At 37.0% G+C, this 18,165-nt stretch overlaps 1 protein-coding gene across 1 annotated transcript in view; it reads left to right on the top strand.

Moving 5' to 3' along the window:
* GABBR2 (gamma-aminobutyric acid type B receptor subunit 2) overlaps positions 1-18,165 on the top strand; it is a 492,274-nt gene that overhangs the window by 222,857 nt on the left and 251,252 nt on the right. Inside the window, exon 4 of the mRNA XM_050891519.1 lies at positions 11,629-11,730. Within this exon, the coding sequence (XP_050747476.1) occupies positions 11,629-11,730 (102 nt within the window). The remainder of the gene's footprint in view (positions 1-11,628; positions 11,731-18,165) is intronic.

The following is an 18,165-nucleotide window of genomic DNA, read 5'->3' as shown; positions in this document are numbered from 1 at the left end:
GTTCTTATCAGAAATTTTATAGCTCATTGTACAAAGTAATGTAAAATATATAGATCAGAATGTAGTAACAGCTAAGTTAACAGACTTGGGCACCAGCTGGGATTTACAGATGGAATTTACAGAAGTCCTTTCTGTAGATGAAACCGTGGTTAGGCATTTGGGGGAGATCTTTTTCCTCACATATCCTAGGTTATGTAGCCTTTCAGCTAGCCTGTAAGATAGTATGTATATTATTTGAAATATGGAGTAGTGTGAGGAGATCCAAAGGGAAGGATGTGGTTCCCATTGTGAAGACTGCCCCTACTAAAACTGGATTTCAACCTTCTTCTGGATTGTAGGCTTGAAAGTGAGAAGGAAAGAGATTTTCCTGTAACACTGACAGTATATCAGTTCTTCATAGTTTCATAACTCCTCAGTTCCTCCAGTACAGATGAGTGAGTGCAAACTCTTGATGCCAACAATTATAGCCAGATTCACACTCCTGCTTTGGAAGGTCTGAGCTGCTGCTGATTTGCCGGGTCCCACAAACAGAGAGGATGCAAAAGAAAATTGTGCTTCAGAAATATTTGTGAAATTATTTTGGTTTTCTGCATTATAAAAATGAATAAAGCAAAGGTGATGTGTCATGGTTTAACCTCAGCCAGCAACTAAGCACCACGTAGCTGCTCACCCCTCCCCCTTCCCAGTGGGATGGGGAGGAGAATCGGGAAAAAAAAGTAAAACTTGTGAGCTGAGATAAGAGCAGTTTAATAACTAAACTAAACTAAAATATAATACTAACTAATAATAATAAAAATATAATAATAATAGTAATGAAAAGGAATATAACAAAAAAAGAAGAGAGAAATAAAACCCAAGAAAAGACAAGTGATGCACAATGCAATTGCTCGCCACCCGCTGACCGATGCCCAAGCAGCGATCAGCCCCTTCCAGCCAACTCTCCCCCGTATATATACTGGGCATGATGTTCTATGGTATGGAATACCCCTTTGGCTAGGTCAGGTCAGCTGTCCTGGCCGTGCTCCCTCCCAGCTTCTTGTGCACTTGCTGCTGGCAGAGCATGGGAGACTGAAAAATCTTTAACTTAGGATAAGCGCTACTTAGCAACAACTAAAACATCAGTGTGTTATCAACATTATTCTCACACTAAATCCAAAATGCAGCACTGTACCAGCCACTAAGAAGAAAATTAACTCTATCCCAGCCAAAACCAGGACATGATGTCTGTCACAGAGAGCTGATGCTGAAGCATTTTGACAGAATGATCAGATCACCAGTGCATGTGCACGAGGTGAGCATTTGGGTTTGTAAATCAGTTGTTTCCTCAGATAATAATCCCAGTGATCACAGGAATGGTATTAGTGAGCATCTGAGTATATAAGACAGAAGAAAGTTAATTGGTATGTTACGCTTCTTACTTTAAAGACTCTAAAAGGTTTTTCAATTATTTTTGAAAATTAAACATTAGTATGAATTTTCAATACATAGCACTGTAAGAAATGCATTACTACTTTAGTGTCATGTATCTGCAGTTTAGTTTCTTCTAACTTTAGTTTCCAAATGGATTAAAGTTACAGTCCTCAGTACGATGCGCTACAAAATTCCAGTCTTAAGAAAAAAGAAAAGGATGGCAAAATTTAATAGACAAGTGCAAGTGAAAAAAGTTCTTTGACTGTAAATGATACACAATGGAGAAAAAGAGGAAAATTTATTTTTTTAAATCTCCTGATTACTTGTCTCTACTCAGTAATATCACTCCAGTTAGCATCTAATTTAATTCTCTGATGTAGCAGAACCTGTTTGGGTCAGAAGAGATAGAAGGTAACTTCTATATTTTTCCAGAAGAAAGGAACATGGGGCTGAAGCATGGTTCATATGGTAAAATTTTCATGTCTATTTATATTAGCATTATCATTTGGTGCAACATTGTCATGTGATGATCTTATATTCCTGAAGTGGTGTCTGTTTTCCCCTTTTCACCTGGAAGAAAAAATATAGACTTACAAAGTTTAAACCACAGGGTTTTTTTACAAAGTTAATCTAAACAAAACTGTTTGGAGCAGCGCATTGCCAAGTGGAAAGTAAGTTAATGAAACGCTTTATTAAACAGTTCTCAAATTTTAAGCAAACCTGTCCCTCCACTCCTAAAAAGCCTAAAGCCCAAATACCCCAGTGTATTGCAATGAGGACAACTATTACCATAGTTCAGGCATAGAATAGAATTAAATCTTAGCTTGATATTGCTGACCTTTCCGCATTTAGGAATTCTGAGGAATGTGGATTGCTATTTTGGAAGATTATTGAAATAGTAGTCATTTCATATCGTCTGTATTCTCACAGGTATGTTTTCTATAATCTCCCCTTCATCAAAATGTCATCCAATTTTTGTATTAGGTAAATGTGTCTTTCTTTTTAGTTTCCCACTGAGGCTTGTATTCATAGTTTTCAGCTGATAACAAGACTTAACTCCTGGATACAGAGGTTTTCTTAAATGTTGACATAGTCTCCTGAGTCTGATGCAATTAAACTATTAGTAAATAACTATAGCTTCAGTACAGCAACTGAATGAATGGTAAAACTTCAAAACTGGCCCAGGTTTTCTGAAAGAAAAAATCCCAGATAGATAAAAACTTCCAAGCTTTTCACAAACCCCATGGTTTGTACAAACCTCCTCTACCAGCCAAGAAGTAGAAGAAGAACCTGTGTGTTCTCCCTCGGCAGTTCGGTGGTCAGATTGAGAAAGGATGCAGGGAAGTAGCCCACTCCTCTGATGTTGTCCTGAGAACATTTTATGAAGGTAAGGGATCTTTGGGGTTTCTAAGTTTCAGTGGATGCTACTGGTACTGGAATGCCATTTTGAGAGAGGGTTAGATTTTGAGACCTGGGATTCAGCTACGCGTCAGCTGTCTGTAACTGTCTGTATCTGAGAGTCATCTAAGCTCCATTTATAGTTAACGGAGAAAAGAGAGAGGCACTTCCAGGGTGCAATTCATCTCACCTGTTTTAGACATCTATTTATGGATGAGATGACTCATTCCTTAGAAATGCTCATTTATCTTAACTTTGGCAATATCTGTGTAACACCTTTCCTAGTTAGTGTTGGAATAAAAAATATTTCATCCATCATGGGTGGAGAGACTGTAAATGTGTAAATGTTACTGTTGCTTGCATTCTGCTTAATCAAGGAGGATTTTACATGAAGACGCTTCCTTTTGTAATTATAAATCATAGCTCATTTGGCACTGATAACATTTCTTAAACAATATTTAATTATCGTTCATGTTGCTTTGTTTGAATTATCCCTCTCAATGAATTCTGCTCAGAATTGTTTTAATAAACGGGCTCTTTCTGAGTAACAAATGTGTTTGAAATGTGTGCGTATGTAAGAATTACTAATGAGTACTATACGTTGCCCACCTGTAATAATGTGATCAGATGTTGAGTCCCTAATTTTTGGTTCAGTAATCAAACAGTCTGTTTTCTACATGAAAACTGCTACAGAAGTGTTTCTGAGGGTGGTGTAATAGTGTGTGCTTCAAAAGAAATTCATGATAGTTTTCTAAGCTGTGATTTATTCTTTTTTCTGTGATAGCATGAGACTTTCCATCTTGTTCTGTTCTTATTTCCTAATCTAGACCAAATTCACCAATGGAAAGCAGATTTACGATGTATTCTAAGCAGTTTTTAAAAGATTTTTTATTTCTCTAAGTAATTTTTTTGTCTAAACACATACTCTAAACCTTGTGAAATTTTGTTTGTCAGAAGAAGATCCAGATATATTCTGTATTTTGTATTCTGTGTTCTAATTACACTCCACACGTAATAATATAGAGCGCCTTTACTTGCGTGCCTCTACATTCCCTCCAAGATAAAGTATTCAGTATTTCAGCACTCCTAGTTACTTGAATGCTTGCACCAACTTTCAGTAGTCCTATTACATTCACTTGCCTTAATAAACAAGCATTTCTAAATTCTTGCTTAATTACTTGTGCTTCAGGCATTGGTTTACAAATTATTAAATAATCTATTCTCAATATGGCCCCTATTTACTTTCATAATACCTGGCATGAAAATTACTGTTGTATAATATTGCAGCCTCCAGACCCTTTGCTTTTGTTCTGCTATCTCTAAGAGTCAAGTCCAATAAACTTGTAGAAGAGTGGTTGTCCTATTTATCTGGAAGCCATCAGAACCACATTGCTTTCAGTTTTGTAGGTGGCATCCCACACTGAAGGAACCAGAAGTTTATTTTGTGTATATTTTCTTCTTCAGTTTTGTTCATTGGTGCCCCTGAAATCTTCATGTGAACCGCTGTTATTTCTTATAGCATATATCATTAACTTTCAATCCTTGCCTACTATCTTTGGAATCCTTTCTGGCTTTGCAATGCATTACGCATTTTTTCCTGTAAGGAATGTACCATGCCTTTTTGTGTTTACTTGTCTTAGCGTCCAGTCTTATTGAAGAGTGTTTGTTTCTTCGTACTGCTTGAAGTCCTGCTGAACCTATTGTGCAGCGCCTTAACATGCTTGTAGGTTAAGTGGAACTTAATCTGTTCATGCTTTGTCATAGTGCAGATTCCTGTTTCTTTTTCCTAGCTAAATTTTTATTTCACTGTAATATGCTGGCATCTTTGAATACCTGATAGCAAGTGATCCACCTCTTGATAAGATGGATTGATTTTATCTTTTTCTTGCAGAGGAATCACCTTCTAACTTGAATTGTTTGTAAGTCACCTTAAAAACCCCTAATAAATATCACCCCTACCACAAGAACCCTAAATTCCTATTAATTCTTTTTACCCACAACTGTTAGGTTTAACATCAGAGTTCATGATTACATTTAGCTTCTGTGACCAAAAAACATGAGAAGGAAATTTTTCTACTTTAGAGAATTTGGGGGGAAATGAGAGCATTTTATATGTGACTTTATAAAGGTTTATGTTTAAATAGGTATAAGTCATGCATATGTAGGTTTTATGTGAAATCATGTTTACCGCATTAACATTCCAGGCGGAAGAGAGGAAGATTAGCATTTTTTAGCAGGAAGACGTAGTTATATATATAAAAAAATAAAACAATAAAATATACTATTTTTGTTCTATTATTGTTAGTATTATTATTATTACTCTAGTCCACAACACTCAGTCTGAAACACTCAGGCACTTCTTGCAGGCAAGAGTTATATTGATTGCATTTGTTTCCAGGTTAGATCCATGTGCTAGAGTCCTACTTCAATGAAAAAAGTCATATTTTTGTTGAAAGCCCATACTGACAGTTTTCCCAAGTAAAAACCCAATATGCCAGGATTCCATCTTTCCTTCCTCTCACCCTGAAAACCACACACAATATGTGATTTTTTAAAAATATCTGATTTCTTTTCAACAAAAAAGGAAATCCAATGCATCTCTGATTTTATTTCTCTTTTACGCAATAAGATATATTTAGTTTTTTAATTTTCCTGTAAATGGGACTCTTTCCTAATACCTAAAATAAAATTTTACTGTTTCCTTTTGGTTTATCTATGCTTTATCTTTTGTGTTGTGTTGTCTCTCTGCTCAAAATAAGGTTCTACTTCCTCTTTCATTTTTGTAATCCCAAATGATATGTGTATCAATGAAAGTATACCTCAGTTTTCTTCTATATCTAAGGGCAATGACAAATATCAGTATTTAGTATTACACAATTTCTCTTCTCCAGATAGAGTATTTCTTGAAAGTAAGTTTCACTCAGTGCTTCTAAGCCTCTGTACGTGAGTAATGTGTTTGTTTCATTGGAATGAAAATAGGGATAATTATGTTTGCTTGTAATGCATCGTATGTGGTGAGATCTCTCTGTCTTTACTAATCCCAGAAATTGTAATCTGTCCTTTGCAATTACTCACAATTTACATTTTGTCCATGTGATGAGGAAATATTTTTTCTTATAATTCATGCATTTGTTTTGTACACATATATTTATATCTCTGTACTGAAACTCCCGCAGTACAACATTTTAAAGTACACAGTATAAATCTCGGCAGCAGGAAATCTTAGTAAAATATCTGACTGTATAATCCATCTGGTCTGACCAGTTCTCATTCATTAGGAGTCTCTTATGATCAACATCTGGTAGGATTAGACTGCCCTGAACAACAAGGATTTAGCTTGCAGTACTTACATGCAGCTTTAGTGAACCAAAAGGTCATCGGAAATATCTATTAAAAACAAAGTAGTATGATTAATCTAAAAATTATTAAATTTATTTTGTAACTGGCAGAATTAGGATTAAATGAGCGAACTGTGCCTTTAAACATATAAGCTGAAACCTAGTATGAACTGTCGATCAGTGGAGACACCTGAATCCAAACTATCATCATTAGATTGACAATTCATCAGGACTATCACCTTTCTTTACTATTTTCCTGGGAAAAAAGGATAAAATTGGCTTGATAAAAATGAAATATTGTGGTCAAATGGATGCTAGCTATTTACTACTGGTGCGCAGGTGCTTGCACTGATAATCCCACTGAAGTGAGCAATATCTGTTCACCTAAAACAAAATCAATATGTGTGCAACTTTTGTATCCTTGTGAGGTAGGGCATCATTTATATATTGTATGCAGAGAATCATCATACAGAGATCATATAGGAAGTAAAAAACGTGCCAACAACCGAAATCCAGTGTCAGGGCTCTGAGAGCACCAAAAGCCCTTTCTGCCCCTGACTGCCCCACCGCCATGACCCAGGACCTCGTCTCAGCTCAGCCCGGCGCCATCAGTCCCTGCCCCAGCGATGCCGTAGGAGTGCTGGTCTCTCTCTCTCTCTCTCCATCACAGCCATGCCTGGCATGGACCCTGTTGGTTTGGACCCATTTCCTGGCTTGTCCTCAGACCTGTCTTGTCAGTATGGACCTGCCCAGCAATCACGGGACTGTGTCTGACCCTGGTTATTCTCACCAGACCCGATGCTGTCCCAGACTCGTGGATGGACTTCCCAGCTTTACCCTGGACCTGCCTTATCGCTGTGAACTTGCCTGGAGGTGTAGCCTCATGGCTGAAACTGGCTGTTTTCTCCAAGCCTGTCCTGCTCCCCTCGCTGGGGTGCTGGCTGGTGAGGTCCCTGTTCCAGGGGCTGTGTTATTGCACTAGCGTTCCTCTTCCTTAAGGAGCAGCCAGCCCATGTTGCTCCCCAACATTCGCTTCCTTTCCTTAAACCTACACCCATCCTTCCTGATACAGACCACAAGAGTGTTGCAATTTGGTCTTGTCTAGACTCATTTTTTTTTTTACATCCCATTTAGTCATTCTATCTACTCTCTCAATTTGCTAGACATTAAAGAAATTAATTTCTTCCTTGGCAATGCAAGTTCTTGGCTCCTCAAAACCCCTGTATTTCTTCCTTCACAGGTGCAGGGTCAGGGACTTTGTTGTTTGCCTCTCAAACATCACTGAATTTGATACAACAGCTATGAGGTAGGCAAGTATTGCTGCCATCCACTTCACAGAAAAAAAGATACAGACAGACTTGGTAGCAAATTTAAAATCTTATTTTGGTTGTATGAGCTGTATCACAGAGCAGCTCTGGCAGAATGAGGGGTGAAAGCCAGTTCTCTTGCGTCCCATCTTCTCTCGTGCCTCAAGCACAGGGGCCATCCTTTTCTTCCTGCAGCTGCGTCCCTTACACATGATACAAACCCTTCATTTTTTGGAGCTTGCTCCTGGGTAAACATATTTGCACCCCAGTAATTTTTGAAGTTGACTACACATAGATCTATCAAATATGTAGTGTGGTGAAATACTGATTTCGTCTGGCTTTGTACACAGAGCAGTGTAAAAGCGCTCTTTTTTTGCTGTGAGTGAAGGACTAGGGTCTCTAAGCAGTGGTTTGTGAAACCTTCCAGGTTTATTGATGATCAGGTCTGGTAATTCCTGTTTTGGGAAAATGAAATGTTGATGTCTTTAAAGTGCGTAAAATTTATATAAACAGACACAGAGCTACAACCTTCATTAGATTGTTGACAAGGGACTAAAACCAGGTGGAATTATACTACTTCTGTATTATAAGTCAGTGCAAGATTTACTTAGGAACTGCAGATGCCCACCAGAGCTTAATGCAGTTTTGTTACAACTATCTACAGCAGTTTCCTCCAGTTGAAATTATTCTATTCTACACAATAAAGAAGCAGAAGTATAGTAGTTTACAATTTTCTTTACTCAGAGTTAGTGGAATGAAACAATTACTGCTGAGCTCTAAAACTGCTTGTGCCACTGGTGATACGCTTTCCAGGACTGCAAGCATCTGCTAAAACAAAACATGCAGCATTTTGTATTCTGAGTTTCACAAATTTAATCCAAAATTGCAACATTTATTACAGGAACTGGCAGCTCTAGAACTGGAGGTGAGGCTTTGCAAATTCTGACATTGGACCCAAATCCAAATCAGAAGATTCTGTAGTTAAATTTATTTGAAAGAAGTTAAGAACTTCTGTAGGAAGAAAACCACAGGTTTCAATTCTGTGAGATATTTAGAATATTTAGAAAGAAAGAAAAGAACCTGAGGGTGGTGAAAAAAAAAGTATGGAAATAGGAAACAAAGACTGGAAAATGTAGTGAAAATACCTTCAGACCAGGCACAAGATAAGATCTGTCAGACTAGTGGTCATAGCATTGAAAGGGGAAAAAACCCCGTTGTCCTCTAGAAAAACAATGTAAACCTTGTAAATTCTTATAAAGCTCCTAATATTTTGTTGTGGTAATGGGAAAGAAACACCTTTCTTTTGGCAAAATCTCCACAAGAGATGCATCTGAAAAGCATCCAATATCTGATTGTGGCAGTGAAGGGAAAAGGTTTCCAACTTCTCTGGCACCTAATCCAATAAGGTGTGTCTTTTGGGAGGTTAATCAGCAGTTCAATGAAAAGTCTAAGAGCTCTGAAAGCTGCAGAATATTGGGCTTCTAGCAGATGGGGCAGGGGGATGTCAAAGAAATTTCTCAGTGGCTGAATTTAAGTAGGTGTTGCTCAGAAAAAAATTCATATTGTTGCTCAGAAAAAAGTTCATATGCAATTGAATACCTCAGTTGCAGAGTTCATGAACAAGTTCTGAAGGGAAGGAATCACAGCAAGTCAGTAGACAGTCTGAAGTGTAATTTTTATAATCAAGTGTCAGCCTTGTGCCCTTCACTGAAGCCTATCTATAAGTGTTAGTCTATTTTAATAATATTTAATGTGTATTTTTTATAATTTTTCGCATGTTAATAATGGTCTAATTTGACTAAACAGTATTTGGTGAATCAGTTGTTTTCTACTCAGATCAGATGAGTAATGTTAATCTAGTCTCTCTGAGATTAAAAGAATGACTAGAAATGGCTCCAGAAAAAAATCAAGAAAATAGCAGAAAAGCAAACCTGCAACTAAAAAATTTCTTGTTTTACAGAAGAAAGTAGGACAGTATGGGGTAGAAGCATATGACAAGTTGTATGCGTTTGGAAAGTACAGTTCTGTTAGCTAAAGGAAAATTTTACTTTTTCTAAGTAACATATGATAGTTCTAGTGAACTTTCATATGAGGTAGAAGGATTTGGGACATCAGCTAAACTATGATCAAGAGAGGTCTATTTTCTTTTGTTATCACTGATTGTTTCAGAAAAGCAATTTTTCTTTGTAGCGAGAAAGACTTGTATCATAAGGAGCAGTTAATGGCATAGCGGGTGCTAAAATATCAATCATTCATTTTGCTAGTATACTAGCAGAAAAAGGAGTCACCAATCATTTTTTGTCAGTGAATACATTTTCACAGAACGCACTTAAAAACTGATTATAACGTCACAAAAGGATGAAGGATATAACTCAAATATTGGTGGACTGACCACTCTGACTGTTGCTTCTGTAAAATAAAATAATTTTTAATAAAAAAGTACCTGTACGTCCACTTGTTTTAATCACTGTAAAAGGTTATAATGTAAAAATATGTCTTAGTAATTTTAAAGCATGGCTAAAAGGGATAAGATGAAGCGGAGGCCATGAAAGAAGTTATTAAGGCAGCCAGTGTAGTAATGATTTTCAGGAAATACTTCATTGGCAAAACCAACTTAAAGGGAACAGCAAAAAGGTGGAAAGCTGTTTGAGAATCAATTAATGCAATTACTACATTGCAGAAACCAGATTATGCTTCTTTGTCTTGAAGAAATTTGCAAAAGTACAAAGATAGTTTTAATGTTCCTCTTTTTTACCAAAAACTGTGTTGCTATCTAAAACAGTTAAGCAGCATACCAAAAAAATATATTAGTTGCATGGCAAACATTAAAGCATGAAATACACCCAACAGAACCACTAACATGCATAGATTGGGAAGATGCTCAAAAACGTATATTAAAGAAAGGCTGAAGGATTACTGAAGAGACGAGTTTTTCTTGGAAGGAAAGCTGCCAGCAGAACACAGAAGTCTCACCTGTGACCTTTCATATCTCATTGCATCCCCTTGCTTTTACTGTATACTTAGGCATGAGTGTGATAGACTTTCAGCAGAGGAAATTTAGCGATAGCTGGGTCTTATTTTTGGATGGATAAAATGTCTTCTCATTATATAAACTTTATTGTTATTTCAATTCAAATGAAGAAGTTCCTACTCCTGAAGGACAGTTGCCACTTCCTCTTCTTTACTTGACCATGTCACTGTATACCAAATATTTTCAGATTGTTTTGAATGGACTGTGCTTCTCTCTCAAAGGAGGTCAAGGAAAAGGAGAGTTAGGAGGGAGATTTAAAATATGTAATTCCAACGACCCATACAGAGGGTCATTGGAAAGTATCTGCATATGATTTATAGACTTAAATTTTCCTGTTTAATATCACCTATATTTCTCTTCTATGTATTGTATTTTCTGTGTTTGCATTTGAGATACCTGTTTTACACTATGATTTGCTTCTCCTATTTCTAACAAACAAATAAAAAAGACAATCAGTGCAATGAATGTGATCATAATTTTATTAAATTAAAATCGGAGTGCTGCTCTCTTCATTTCAGTCTGTAACCACGTTATATCCAGCTAAAATTATTTTTGCTCATCTATTAGGAATAGTAATGTGAAACTCTGTTTTTACAGTCACGTGGCTGGAGGAAAGCCATACCACTCGCTGCCCCATGATAAGATGCATACTCTAAGAAAGGGGGAGGGCACAAAGGAGTTCATTAAGCTTTACCAATCCCTAGCTGATGTAAGCTAAGCTCTGCTGATTCATGCTAGGACCAGCTGACAGTGGTTTCAAATCAGTACTCAGCACTGAGAATATGTAAGAGTTTCCTTGATGAGTCTTTTCCCTTTACACAGTCTCAAACATCACTTTGGCTATAAGAAGGCTTTTGGTCTTAACAGCACTGGAAATACACAAGAATTGTCCATCCCCATGCAAAGCGGGAGCCCACTGTGTACTTTTTGTCACACATAGTAAAGCTCTTTACATAATACACCTGTTGATAGTAGATTATGGTTGTAAAAGAATAGTGCCTCGATCAGATTTTAGGTGAAATGGAGAAAAAATGTGAGCATCATCGAGATCATTGCTTGTCATTACAGTGATAGATATAATCCATCTGCTTCCTCCTCACTGAGTCTCAGTTCACTAGTTTGCCTTTTTCTCAACTTCTGACAGGTGAGGAATGATCTGACTGGCGTCCTGTATGGTGAAGACATCGAAATTTCAGATACTGAGAGTTTCTCTAATGATCCTTGCACAAGTGTAAAGAAGCTTAAGGTATGTGCTGCTGTTTGAGGAATAAAGAGAAAGTGGTGATTATGTCATGACATTTGATTTATTTTTTTTTTCCTTTGAAGAAGGCTAATAAAACAAAACTTGCATAAGAGTGATATACTACTACATTCCATTGCATAATAAGGTCAACAAATGGCATTTTGAGGGCCTAGTCCTGCTTAAGTCAATGAATGTCTATGCATATAGTAAATATTTTTATAGTTCCTGATAGGGACACTAAATAAAGAAAGTTGCTGCTGGCTTAATGTTTGTACCTAAAGCACCAGTCTTAGTGATATATGTGCGAAAGCTCTTGAGGTTTGGAACCAGAATCCTTTTAAGGTAAATTATCATGTAGCAAAAGCATTGAGCATCTTTCCATTAGCTTCATTACACATTTTAGATTGAATTCTTTACTTATACCATCTGCATTATTTCATATGAATCATAGGAAAAATAAATTTGATAGCAGAATAATTTACCATCCTTCTCTTATTATAATGATTTATTAGGTTCCTGGCATCTCAGAAAATTAAAACTATATTTTAGCATTACCATGCAGTGCAACCAACAATAAACTAGACATAGGAGATATGAATCTTAAACTACATATGAACATGAAAAAATGATTGAACAGCAAGAGAAAGCACTTTTAAATGGTGAAGATCAAATTTTTGCTGGCATCAAATATGTATGACACACAATCAAAGCCACAATCCTGCAAATACTTAAATATGTGTAAAACAGATTAAAAGCACCCTAATAAACTGAACGGCATTAAAAAACCTAAAATTAAAGCAAGGATATCGACCTGTATAAGACTAGACCACTACTGAAGCTAACTGGAAAAGGTCTGAAGCATGGTAAACTACATGTACTTTATTATTCCCACAGTCTAGAGACGCAAGCCTGAATGTTTAAAGTATAAACAGGTAAAGATTATGTTTATAGGAAGCCATTTGCGTCTGTCCAGTCTAAGCCAGTTTGCATTTCCTATCTGGGGTTGAAAAGATTCCAGTCTGTGTTATCAGTAAAGTACATATTTTTTGACAAGGTCTTTAGCCCCTGGCATCAGAAAACTAACAGTTCTGAAGGCAGAGCTATTTAAACCAATGGAAGATGGAATAACAAGAAAAAATGCATATAAGCATGTATATTTAGGCTGAAGGTTAGAAGAAGCAATGAGATTCTACCTTCCTGTACGTCAACAACACGCTCTTTGTTTTATAAAGACCAGAAGACTCTAACAAACAACATATTAAAGTTATCTCTTGATTTCTTCTTCAAAACAAATTACTACAATAAATAAGCAATTATCTAGACAATCACTTATTCTTGACAGGAATATAAAGTTATTCGTCCTTAAGTACATATGTCAGGCACAACTTAGCTATCCAATTCTAAAAATGTTCATTCCTTTCTTCAAGAAGTAAACCTAATATACGTAAACTGGTATGTGCTTACTGTACTTGTGATTCAAATAGACATAAAACACCTTTTATTTTTGTAAACACAGCTTAAATTAATGAAATTAATGATTATACAATACGAAATAGAAATATCTGGTATGATTTGCCGAAATATACGTTTTATATTTTTCCCATCAACACCTTACTTTTTACTGCATTTACTCCAGCCTCTTTGAATCACAGTTGGAAAGTAAATTTAGGCTTAAGGATATCTTTGAAACTCATTTTTGTGTTCAGGGAAAGGGATATTGGAGGATATGCATTTGTACATCAACTTAAATGTTTAAAAATTCTAAGCATGCACAGGCAAATTGTATGAGCAATGATGCTTCTGCTTCCAACTTTCTTGTATCTTGCATGTAGGACAAAAAAATTGCAATATATGAATTCCAATTCAATGAAACAGTTTCCATCTGATTTCCCAAATACAATAGGTGTTTTGGATACTGACCGAACATGGTCTCTCCTTCTAACAGTCAAGTTAATTAAATTTTAAAATTTTGGGCCATGAACAGGTTTGGATGTGGCCTCAATCTAAGTGAGTGCCATGCACACTAACACAGACATCAGCAAGTTTTGCCAGCATGTTATGATGGTGGGAGCTGACATCCTCTAGTTCACCTTCACCATCAGTGATTCCATAGCTGAGGTCAGAGGCTTGTCTGTAGTTCTTCAAGTGGACATCCAGGCATTTAGAAGGCAGAACATGTGGATACCTCTATTGACAAAGTTACCCAGCTTTGAGTAGATTTATTGATAACATCTTGACTGTCAGATACATGGTAGAGAATAAGACAGAGTATCCGAGCTGTTCAATTTAGATATTTCATAAAAAGCCTGCCAAGACATTGACTTTTCCTGGCAGATGAGATATTGTAGCAATCCGTCTCTGGAAAGCTGTGTAATACAACATTGTGGTGTTATTCGTTAGAAATGAGACAGATTAAAATCTGATCACAGAAGGGAAGCTCTGCAGGCTGAAAAAAAAATAGCTGCCTATTCCAGCATAATGTGCATCACTCACAAACTCTGAAAAGGCTAAAGAGTGCCTCATATCTGATGCTGTTGGAAAGGGCAGTGGAGGAGACAAGTTGTTCTTCATCCCTCAGCATCTTAGATGTCTTGATCCTCACCGTCTTCAGGGTTTATACTACTCAGCTGCCAGTAGTACCAAAGACGCTTTATATTTAGTGGATGAATAATATCCTCACCTATATGAAAGAAAGAAGAGAGCAGGAGAGTCATTTATTTTTGAGGCTGTGCTGTAGTCTTCATTTATAAAATATGTTTTTATGGAGAGTCTGCCACAACTGTGGGTAAATGAAATGTAACTGTTCTTCATTTTCTTGGTTGAACTTTAGTCCATATGGGAACATATGTACTGCTTACTGAGGGGCAAAGCTTAAATGCTGATATTGCTACTCTAATCTCTGAGAAGAGTAAATATGACAGCTCACCATCTGGCAAATGGTCTAAACATTGGTCTTTTTATATAAGTGCAGTTTTGGGAGTTGCCTTCCCCCTGGGATGTTTTTAATCATCTCATAGATCACCTGCCTAGTTCCATGAATTAAAAACTCTTCTGTCAAATACGCTTTAGATCCATGCAAGCAATTTACAACTCTGTGAGAAAGAAAGAGTACTTGACACTTGCTGGGATCCAGTGGGTGACTTCTTTAATCCAAGAGAGCTACGCTGTGTTAACTTGCATCAGTCCCATGAGGGTTGATGTAAAGGAATAGTATATCCTTGCCAGGAGATGACACTGGTTGATAGTTAACAGTGTGACTGAAGGGGGAAAAAAATTATGCCCCAGTAAGTGTCTGATGTATCTCTTTGCATGAGACTATAATGTGGACGTATACCCTGACCCGCGAGTGCTGACATGAACCCAGCTCTGATAAACTTCAGTGCGGACTTCATTATCCATCCAGATAAAATCTCTGCAAGGGATTTGAGCTATGTCCAGTTGCATGAATTGGAAGCTTCAGTGTCTCTTATGCAGGACAGAGCCAGCAGACCCAAGCCTGGCATCAAATGGATCTAGGCTTATTTACCATCTTGAATGCAATTCTTCAGGAACAGATTTGGGAAAAATGTGGAAGGGGACGCAAAAAGCAGAGTTGGAGAGAAAGAGGCTTACTGAGGGCTGTGTCATTGCACAGAGGAAGAATGTTATGCGTGGAAGAGGAAAAGCTATTGTATAGACTTTCCTAAATTAGTTCCTTCTACGTGTGTTCTAACGTACAATTCTTTGGTTACATGATTGCTTACTAAATTTTCCATTCTTTTTAACTGCAAGCCATAAAACCCCAGGCACTGCATCTCACAGCATTGTATTGATATCTGTGTGGCTATAAACAGGAGGAATCTTTTATGATTTCCCATACATAACTAACCAACTAGAACCATATATTATGTTCTTCATTATGCAACTTTATGAAGCTGGAAAAAGAAAAAGATATTCAGCCATATATTCACTGTCAGCTTGACCCTGTGATCCCATACTCTCCACTTAACCCAGCAACATCCCTGTCTCATTCTGGATCTTCATCCCAGTCTGAAGTTCCTTGCTTACTCAATGCTATGTTCTGCTTCTCTGATTTCTCATTTCCCTCTCAGTACCTTTATCTAGATTGTTGTTCCATTTTCTTCTGGGCTTACTTTCTGAGATTGCATTTGTCCTAACAGTAATTATTTGTCAAGCTTCCTATCTGCCATACTCTTCAAAAGCCTTAATTCTCCCTCTCAAGCTCCTTATTCAATAATGGTCTCAAGCCTACTGCTACCTCCCCAGCTGTTTGCTCCATCTTTGCCTAAAAAGTGTAAGTACTCATTACTCAAATTCCTTATTGGGTCTGTCTCTCCTTCCCATGTGCCCTTTTTTCTCTCACTGGATCCTACCTCCGGTCACTTTATTTACTGACTCAGCATTATCTTCTTGGATCCACCTCTGGCCAGTACTGAGCATATGTGGATTGTGATTTTCCCCACCCCTCAAAGGGTTAATACCTGGACAAATGTGGGGAAGAACTGGTGATTCACGTTTCTGTCAGAGAAACCTTCTTTTTCTTAGCATATTGCACATAAAAAGACATGGAGAAGAACATTATTAACGTTATAACTTTTAAGTCTTTGGAAAAAAATCAGAATTCAACTTTCTTTTGCTGTAGCCTTCAATGGCATAATACTTGAAATGGAGGACTCATGGCTTATTCTTTAATAGGTGGTAATAGAACATTTCTCTTGATCTTCTTCGGTCAGTTTGTCATTGGATACCATCCAAATCTTTTAGTGAACACAGACATGTTAATGTCCTCCTTGCCATACTGAATGCTTCAAAACCAATGATTTATGTGTTAACATGGAAACTCATTAATTTAGGCAAAAGAACATTTGGGTATCGCATCTTGGTTCGATCATACCTCTCAAGGATGACAGAACATCAGGGATTGTCAAGTTCCAGAGCCATAGCTGATCTTCAAACTTGGGTCGTGAAGCTTTCTAGTTGAGCATCAGGGATTCTCAAGAACTTAGTTCGGATGTGGTTCTTGCACTTTGCAGATTTCCTCCTCTGGCATTGGAAGCTCATCCCATGCTGCAAATGAAGATTCCTGCCTGATAGAAAATCCAGCTTCCCTGAAATCCTTAGTCAGATATTGAGATGGTCAGATATTCAGAACTGGGATCTGCTGACAGCTGGACAAATCAGCAAATACACCCATTTGCTTGGGTGCCTGAACAAGAGCAAAGCATGTTTGAAAATAGGATTGACTGCCAATATTAGAATGGGTGCTCTGCTATGCCTTGTGTGAAAAAAATTTTCAAGATGAGTTTCTTGTGTGCCTGTTTGCTTGCATGCCTGTAGACTAAAGGAATTGTAGAGCCACATACTCATGTGGCTGAATGTGCAAGATTTGGGTCTGAGTGCTATTGCCAAACTAATTGCACAATGGTATTAGTATAAGACAATCCTTGCAGACAGTAAGGTTTTTGAAATGGGATAGGATATTTATGAGAAAAAAAATAGGATGGACTATATAGTCCTTGTAGTACTTTACAGTAAAAGAATAGTCACTATGGGAAATGTACTCTGGTGTATGTGACAATCAGGTGGAAGCAATATCTTAAGGCATAGAACCACACACCACAGACACTACAACTTCAGTCGGAAGGTTGTTGCACAGCCAGCGGGCAGCGTTGCTGCACATGCACTATAGGGTTATTCTCTACACCCTACCTACAGCCTCTGGTGCTCATAAACTATGAGGCCGCACATCTGCTGTTTCTTTTAAAATTGGTTCTCATCATGTTATAAAATGAAAAGAAATTTATTCAATTTTAAGTTTAATAATCAGGTGCTGTGTCATTTATTTTTTAACCAAACTTTGCTACCCTTTTTTCAAATATTAAATCTGCATTTTTATGTTCAGAGAGGCCAAGTGATTCAAAATTGGAGTTCCAAGAGTGACCAAAATTATTTTTAAAATATGAAAAATAGAAATAATGGATGAGAGGTTTTTTGCTGCATAATTCCTAAATCTATTTATTGTCTTTACAAAAACCTGTAATACTATTGCTGTAATTTGTGTACTTTATTTGTTTAGTTTCATGTGACCTTGTTAGATTTGTTTAAAAAGAATCTAATCCACTTCAATAAGATTTACATTACTTCATCAATCTGTGGCTAAATACAAAAATAAAGAGAAGCAGGCTTACTGAAAATGCACAGGTTCAGAATGAGCAAAACATAATACATTCTTTCCAACTTTAACCATGCTAAGAGTGATACTTATTTCATGCATTTAATTGCAGAAGCATTCTAGTATCTTTTTGCACTGTCCATCATAATATTTTCTACTAAACAGGAACTAAACATTGAAATTATCTAAACTGAAAATCTTTGATAAATTTATTTCATTAAAACTGAAATGTTTTTCGCCACTGAAATTCACACTGAATCATCTGT

Source organism: Gymnogyps californianus, chromosome 2 (genome assembly GCF_018139145.2).
Source record: "Gymnogyps californianus isolate 813 chromosome 2, ASM1813914v2, whole genome shotgun sequence".
Lineage (NCBI taxonomy): Eukaryota > Metazoa > Chordata > Aves > Accipitriformes > Cathartidae > Gymnogyps > Gymnogyps californianus.
The sequence above is the reverse complement of the archived record's forward strand: the minus strand, read 5'-3'. Positions and strand labels throughout refer to the sequence as shown.